The 8,985-nt window shown below is 37.3% G+C and overlaps 1 protein-coding gene across 1 annotated transcript; it reads left to right on the top strand.

Moving 5' to 3' along the window:
- The first annotated feature begins 3,176 nt into the window (after positions 1–3,176).
- Positions 3,177–8,258, top strand: LOC121982806. Its single transcript, XM_042535865.1, has 7 exons — positions 3,177–3,348; positions 6,606–6,673; positions 6,748–7,013; positions 7,089–7,215; positions 7,283–7,567; positions 7,642–7,743; positions 7,854–8,258. Exons 1-7 carry the CDS (start codon positions 3,177–3,179, stop codon positions 8,256–8,258), a joined length of 1,425 nt encoding a protein of 474 aa, XP_042391799.1.
- The last annotated feature ends 727 nt before the right edge of the window (positions 8,259–8,985 follow it).

The following is an 8,985-nucleotide window of genomic DNA, read 5'->3' as shown; positions in this document are numbered from 1 at the left end:
ATATATTGTTTGCCATATGCCATGTCATGACATCATATTTATTTTATGATCATTTAAAATGTCATGATAATGCTTAGGTTAGTTATATGTCATGCCTTAGTTAAAGTTTCATACTTTATGCCATGATATCATGACATTGGCACATGTTATTATGTATGATATCATTTTATGCCATGTCATCATTTCTTGCATTTATAATCAATGAAATTGATCTAAGGATAAACAACACAATTTGATATGGAGATCAAGTTGTTGTTTTAGAAAAATGCATGAGAACTTAGATTAAGCTAACCTAAACCCATATCTCACATCAAAATTGACTTGAATGTGTTTGATATACCTTAGATGTGTGTGAGATATTAGGATGATGAGTTAGGATCAAGGTGCATGGTTCTTGTACCTAGATGAGCCTAATTCTAAATGGGGGATCATAGGGAAAGCTTGTGTACAAGTCATGTACATTTAGCCCTAAGATTATGGTCCCAAATTAAAGGGTTTAAAAGCATTTTAAAATTGATTTGAAAAACCTTGATGAAGCTTTCCTAGTGATAGCATTCATCATTGAACATTGTGATACAAAGTTGAGTTAAACTTGAACTATTTCAAAGTTTTTGAACTTTGTATCAAGATTGAAAAATGGAAACTATTTTCATAGAAAACTATTTTTCCTTGATAGTGTATGATATGAGGAATGTATTCTCAAAGTTTCGTAATTTTTGGAATTTTCTGTAATTTTCTGTGAGTTTCTGAACTTCTCCCAAGGAGAAAATCAGAAATCTCTGATTTCAGAGGCTGGATCGGTCACCGGACCGATCCAGGGAAGGCCTGATCGGTCTGGTGACCGATCAGTGACGATCCAGTGCGATCAGTGAAGCGTGGATCGGTCTGGGGACCGATCCATGGGGCTTCTGATCGGTCTGAGGACCGATCAGCGCGTGCCAGTTTCTGATTTTCAGCAGGTGTCTGAAATTTCAGTTTTTGGGAGTGAGTTTCGGGTTTCTAAAGGTTTGAAACTCTCCAAGACATTGTTGGTGCAATGGTCAAGGGGGAGTTGACCTTTAGGGGGAGTTTTACCTAATTGTCAAGGGGGAATTGACTTTTAGGGGGAGTTTTTACTCCTTAAGACTTTCGAGGATTAGTGATATGGGATTATCACTAAATTGAGTGTTGAGTTTAGTTTCAAGGGGGAAATTAAGGGTTTCAATGAAAGGTATGGGACTTTCATTAGGAAGAAACTCTTGACCTTGATTCCCTCTTTTTGATGTGTGTCAAAAAGGGGGAGAGATGTCCCAAGGGGGAGAGTGTAGGTTTTTGGAAGAATGTTCAAGGAAGAACATTGGAAAACCTAAGTTAGGTTATCGGGTTAACCTAACTGGATTTTGGATTTTGTCAAACATCAAAAAGGGGGAGATTGTTGGTGCAATCTTAGGTCAAGGTTGACCTGGTTGACCTGACTCGAGTTGACCTGACTCGAGTTGTGTTTTGATGTTTGATGATGTTTGACGAGAAGAGAGTTGTATTCTTGATGTGTGACAAGAATAGGTGTTTGGGAGATTGTAGGTGCAACCTTAGGTCAAAGTTGACCTGGTTGACCATGATTCGGGAAAAGTCCAAGCAGGAAGCTTGGCACGCAGAAAGTCCAAGCAGGGAGCTTGGCACGAGGGAAAGTCCTAACTGGGATGTTAGGCAGTGTGGAAAGTCCTGGTGAGTGAAGCCAGGCAGTGGGAAAGTCCTAACTGGGATGCTAGGCAGTGTGGAAAGTCCTGGTGAGTGAAGCCAGGCAGTGGGAAAGTCCTAACTGGGATGCTAGGCAGTGTGGAAAGTCCTGGTGAGTGAAGCCAGGCAGTGGGAAAGTCCTAACTGGGACGTTAGGCAGTTGGAAAGTCCTGGTGAGTGAAGCCAGGCAGTGAAAAAGTCCTAACTGGGATGTTAGGCAGTGTGGAAATCCTGGTGAGTGAAGCCAGGTGAAAGTCCGGGTGAGTGAAGCCAGGCAAGGGAAAATCCTGATGGATCAGGGATGATCGGACATCTGGTGTTGAGGAAAGTCCAAGTAGGTCAAAGGGATTGACCGGACACTTGGCGGAGAATTCTAGCAGGTCAAGGGAGTGACCAGATGCTAGGAATGAAGTACCAACAAGTCAAGATTGACCGGATGTTGGTTTGGACTTGGTTTGGGCGAAAACCATGAACTAGATCGATCCGGTGATCGATCGGATACTCGAATATTCCGATCGGTCGGTGACCGATCGTACATCGATAGCCTCATGTGATAACTCGATCGGCGGTGACCGATCGTGAGTCGATCGAAGCCGAGCGAGGCGGGCGCAGAGGCGATCGGTGCGGGACCGATCAAGCCCGATCGGTCCCGGACCGATCAGAAGTCGATCGGTGGACCGATCGGAGTTCTGATCGGTCCATGGACCGATCGGGACAAGCGAAGCTTCTTCGATCGGTCCGCATCGATCAGATTCGATCGATGCGGACCGATCAGATTCCTGATCGGTCCATGGACCGATCGGGACGAAAAGCGAAGCTTCTTCCGATCCGCACCGATCAGGATACTGATCGGTCCACGCATCGATCAGGTTCTAGCCGTTGTGACGCGGCTAGTTTCTTCATTGTTTCTTCTTCGCGGTATAAGGAGACGAGGGCATCTTCGGTGAGAGCTCTCTCTTTCTTTTCCTTCTTAGAACTTCTGTTCTATTGCTGAAGTTTGAGATTCGATGAGCTTTGTTGAGCTCACTTCCGAAGCCCCTGGCTGAGTTGCTTGTTGGCATTCGTCCGTGAAGTTGTTGCTTCCAGGACTTCAGTCGACGACAAGAAGGCAAGCTTGTATTGTTACATTCATTGTATTTACTTCTTGTATTTCTTGTATTCTATCTTGCTGTTGCGAGTTATTGTGGCGAGGTTTCTCCACCCACAAGGAGTATCTATTAGCCGGTTTTTCGGGGGCTCATCCACCGACGGATTGACTGGACTCGTCCACCTTACGGACACGCCGAGGAGTAGGAGCCCTAATCTCCGAACCTCGTTACATCCTTGTGTTAAGGTTTGGTTTTCTTCTCTTTCGTTTCTTTGTGTTTTCCGCTGTGCTAACTCGATTTGTAGAAAGAAAGCGAATTTGGGGGCGGCTATTCACACCCCCCCTCTCTAGCCGAGTACGAACGATCCCTACAATGTTTACTACTTATACATCACCTTTGGAGGAGGCAGAAGTACCAGGTGTTAATGAAACATATACTAAATTTCAAGAAGTGTTGAGTGCTGCTGATGAACCATTATGGGCTGGTTGTAACACTCACACCAAATTATCTCTCACTGCAAAACTGTTGAATGTCAAGGCTGAGTGTAATGTGTAAGAATATTGTTGTAATAGGTTTGTTCAAACTTTTGAAGAGGCATTGCCGCGTGATAATATATTGCCTAATGATTTTTACAATATGAAAAAACTTATTAAAGAATTAGGTCTTCCAGTGGAAAGAATTGATGTATGCAGAGATGGTTGTATGTTATATTGGGGAGATGATGCAGATGCAGATGTTTGTAAATTCTGTAATCAAGATAGGTACAAGATCATCAGAAGAAGTCAACAACGACGTAAATCATACAGTCAATTGTTTTATTTGCCTTTAACTCCTAGGTTACAAAGACTTTATGCATCAAAGACAACTGCTGAATATATGACGTGGCATGCAAATCATCAAACAAAAGATGGACTAATGTGTCATCCATCAGATGCAGAGGCGTGGACAAATTTTGATAGAACATATCCGGAATTTGCAAAGGAGACTCGAAATATTAGATTAGGTCTTTGTGCAGATGGATTTGCTCCATTTGGCAAATCAGGGAAAAATTATTCATGTTGGCCAGTTATTTTAACTCCGTATAATCTTCCTCCTGGGATGTGCATGAAAACACCTTATATGTTTTTAACATTGGTTGTACCTGGGCCGCAAAATCCGAAGAAGTTAATAGATGTTTATTTGCAACCTTTGATTGCAGAATTGAAACAATTATGGGATGAAGGTTCTCCTACATACGATGTGCATACTAATCAGATGTTTATAATGAAAGCTGCTCTTCTTTGGACCATAAATGACTTTCCAGCTTATGGTATCTATCAGGTTGGAGTACTGCTGGGATCTTAGGATGCCCAATATGTATGGAGAGATCAAAATCAATCAGATTGAAACATGGGAAGAAGCCGAGTTATTTTGATTGTCATAGACAATTTTTACCACTAAATCATAAGTTCAGAAGGAATAAAGATGAATTTACTAGGAATAGAATTGAAAGAACACCTCCTCCAATAAGATTGATAGGTCAAGATATTTGGTACAGAGTGCTACACTTTTCATCTGTTATTGAAGACCCACATGGTACAACATATGATTATGGAAGTACACATAAATGGACAAAACGGAGTATTTTTTGGGATTTGCCATATTGGTATAGTCATTTAATACATCATAATCTTGATGTAATGCATATTAAGAAGAATGTTTTTGATAATCTGATAAATACAGTGATGGATATCAATGGGAAAACCAAAGACAATCTCAATGCTAGAAAAGATATGCGATTGATTTGTAAAAGACCCACTCTTGATGTCGATGAAAATAGTAGGGGGCCAAAGCCAAAAGCAGTTTATACATTGAATAAAGATCAAAGACGTGTTGTTTGTGAATGGCTGAAATTTTTAAAATTTCCAGACGGTTTCGTTTCTAATCTTGGAAGATGTGTTGATATGACAGAATACAAATTGATTGGTATGAAAAGTCATGACTGTCATATATTTATGCAAAGGCTTATTCCTATTGCTTTTAAAGAAGTATTACCAAATTTTGTATGGGGTACAATTACAGAGTTAAGTATTTTTCTACACGATATTTGCTCAACTGTTTTGAGACACTCACACATGGAGACGTTAGAGAGAGACATTCCAATTATTTTATGTAATTTGGAAAGGATATTTCCACCCTCATTTTTTGATTCCATGGAACATCTTTTGGTTCACTTGCCATATGAGGCTAGAGTTGGAGGACCTGTCCATTTTCGATGGATGTATCCATTTGAAAGGTAAAATTTTCATCTGCTATATTCCGACAAATTGAATGTATCAAAATATACTCATTTTATTATAAAATTAATCTAATATAATTTATTTTATTGCAATCAGATTCTTATATCATTTGAAGAAAAAAATCAAAAATAAGGCACATGTTGAAGCATCTATTGTTAATGCATATATTGTGGAGGAGGTAACAACTTTTGCTTCATATTATTTTGAGCCTCATGTTCAAAGCAAACGACAGAGACCAGGAAGAAATGATGAAGGTCCAATTGATCCCAATATAAACTCATTCTCAATTTTTAACTATCTTGGTCGACCAAGTGGAACATGTAAGGAGAGATACTTACTGGTCAAGAATGGCGGGCAGCTCATACATATATTTTACTGAATTGTCCAGAAGTATCGTCACATTATGAGTTAGTATATATTTGTAATTTTTTTTTCTTATGTCGCAACTTTTAGTGTTATAATTTAACTTTTTTATCGTAGGATTTTTGAAAATTTATATTCTGGCTTATCACCACAAGAGTTTGATCGCTTATGCGAAGAAGAATTTGCATCATGGTTCAAATCATTTGTAAGTAGTCAATTTAAATTTGAATTTAATATGAATGCTTGTAATAATTGTCAAATTTGAATTTAGGTTCATGATAATCAAACTCAGATTGAGCAAGAATTGCTTATCCATCTAGCATGGGGTCCGAAAGCAATGATACGCACATGGCCAATGTATTTCATAAATGGATATAATTTTCATATTCAAGAATATGGAATGGGAAAGAGTACGATGAATAGTGGAGTTTGTGTTAAGTCATCAAATGATGGAGATGCAAGAAATGATTTCTATGGCTTATTGGATGAAATTATAGAGGTAGCATACCCTGGCCCAGAAATGCGAGTTATTCTATTCAAGTGTCGCTGGTTTGACCCTATCAGAGGGATGAAGGTGCATCCACAATATAATTTGGTTGAAGTAAATCATAAAAGATTTTATAAAAAATATGAACCATTTGTTTTGGCACAACAAGCAATTCAAGTATTCTATGCTTCATATCCTAGTTTGAAACGTGACAAAATTGATTGGTGGGCTGTGTGTAAAACGAAGGCACGGAAAAAAATTGAGGAACATTGGGAGGACATTGCTTATCAACAAGAGGAAGTTACTAATACATTTCATATAGAAGAATATATTATTCCAACGTTACAAGATCCTACCGGAATAGTGATAAATGTGGATACAACTGAAATTGATGATGATGATGAGGAGGAGGAGGAGGAGGAGGAGGAGGAAGATGCGGACGAGGAGGAGGAGGAGGAGGAGGATGATGATGAAGACTTTGAGTTTTTATAATGAGTAAGTTTTTATATTTTATTTTCATATATTATACTGCTTTATTAAGAATAAATTTATTTTTAATTTGTAATTCCCATAACTCATAGCTCAATTAGTTTATTTGTCTCAAATATATACAAAACTGTTTCATTTTTAAAGTTATATATCTTATTTGTTAATACTCTATATTTTTTATAGATAATTACAAGTTACATCTTATCGTCTTCTCGGGAGTTCGTGGATTCACTTTTTTCTTAGCAAATATGGTAAGTTCTTTGGTTTCATATTATTTATTATGAAACAAATTTGTATTAAATTTATTATTTGTTTGAATATTCAGAATCTCTTTCGACGAGGTGGTCGTAGACGGGGCGCTCACCATACACCACCTACAGACACTGTATCTACACCCACACCTAATCAAGCTGACACTGCAGGACCGTCGCATACACCTTCAACAATACCTTCCTGTGCACCATCGCCTTCCCCTTCCCCTTCTGCTGTACCTTCACCGATCGAGTCCCCAGCAGCCTCTTCCATTCCTTCCCGACATTCGATTGCAGAGAGGCCAGACACTCGAGAGTCTATAGCCCCTTGTGGAGATTCGTAAGTAAAATTAAAATATTTTATTTTATCAACTTCCATAATTCTTTAACATGCTTTTTTTATAAATTATAATAGGTTCGATAATTCTGTCCATGTTATTCACGAGATTAATAGAATCGTGAATAACCATTGGAGAGGGGACTCGATGAGTTATACTAGCACTCCAGCACCGACTAGAGAGTTATGGTGGAGTGAATTTAAGGTATCTCATTTATTTTATATCTTAAATGAAAGTAAACATATAAATAATTATTTTTTTTCTATTACAGCGATCATTCACTTGGGACATGAATGATGACATGGAAATAAGAAGGATTTTCATGAAAAAATGTGGCGATCACATTCGTCATGTACTCAATCATGCGAAATCAAAGGGGAAAAAACCACCATTCATTACTGAGGAAAACTGGATAAAGATTACCAATTATTGGGAAAGTGAGGAGTTTAAAACAAGAAGTCACCAGAATAAAACTAATCAATCTTTTAATTCTGGAGACATGTCTGCTACATATGCGGGAGGATCTATCAATATTGATGAGCATAGACGCAGATTGGTAATTTCTTAACACTCCTATTATTTTCTTACTCTATTTGACACTATTTGATTTTCTTTAATCATCTTTTTTAGTCCAAAGAATTAGGAAAGGAGCCTACATTTATAGAAACTTTCACCCGCACCTTTCAGAAAAAAGATAAGACTTGGAGCGGGGACAGAGCTAGAGCAATCAAGGTTTGAATAAATTTTTGATCTAAATTTATACCTTAGATTCTATTATTAATGTACCCACTATAATAACTTAATGTTATTATAATTATAATTTATTTTTTATTACAATACAGGAGAAATATGATGAACTAGAGGTAGCACAAAGATGTTCTGGTTCTACTAGTGCAGATATGGAGGGGTCTGAGCCATCTGTTGGTACTGATTTAAATTTATGGCTACAAGCGAGTGGAGGATCAAAAAAAGGAGGAAAGATATTTGGAATGGGTTCTTTGAGCAGAATCCATAGAGTTGGCCGTATTTCTTCCTCCTCCTCACAGACCCAGCAGATGACCCACTTGACTGAAGAGGTTTCACAGTTGAAGGATATTTTAAATGAAAGGGATGAAGAAATGAGACAAATGCGCCAAAATCAAGAATTGATTTTACGACATTTCAAGTTAATTTCTGCTCCAAGTGAGAATCCTCCCGGTGACGGTGACGATGGTGATCATGATGATGGCGATGGTGGTGAATCTTAGTTAAATTATTGTAAGTTTTATATTAGATTTTTTTTTACACTTATTGTTATAGTTTCTTTTAAATTTTTACTTTACCTTGCTACTTTGCATTTTATGCCATGTTTTATATTTTTGATCTGTCTATTACTAATCTATGCAATTTAGTTATATACGTGTCAATAATTTTATTATGTTATAAACATTTGATACATGTATTTTTGATTACATAAGGATTTTTTTGCTATCTAAGTCTTTGATCTATTATGATAACCATGTATTAAGACCATATCTCTAGATTTATTTGGTTAATCTTATTTTATTTTCTTACTTCTTCTAGCTATGAAACTCCATTGTTTATGTTGAAGTGATCTTCTAATATTTATTGGGTTTTGTGCAAAGTTGAAGCTTGCCTTGAAGAGATGAAAGGAAAGGTAATGTCATAATGTAAGTAAACTTATTTCCCACTTTGGTTAATTTGTTTACCCCTCTATTATCTTTAAGAGAATGATCAAGATTTCCTTGTAGCCATTAGGAATCACAAGGATATTTAAAGAATGAGACAAGCAAAGATAAAAGTAAAGATTTCCTTGTTTTTCTTATGCCGTCTTGTGTTTTCATTGAGAGACTCCAATCTATTTTTAATTTTTTTTTTAAATTATAATCTAAAATCAAAACTCAACTCTACCATTTATGTGATAAATTCAAACACTATATAGCTACTTACTAATTATCAGTAGGATTAACATTT

The sequence above is a fragment of the Zingiber officinale genome, chromosome 5A (assembly GCF_018446385.1).
Source record: "Zingiber officinale cultivar Zhangliang chromosome 5A, Zo_v1.1, whole genome shotgun sequence".
Lineage (NCBI taxonomy): Eukaryota > Viridiplantae > Streptophyta > Magnoliopsida > Zingiberales > Zingiberaceae > Zingiber > Zingiber officinale.
This window is presented reverse-complemented; position numbering and strand designations above follow the sequence as displayed.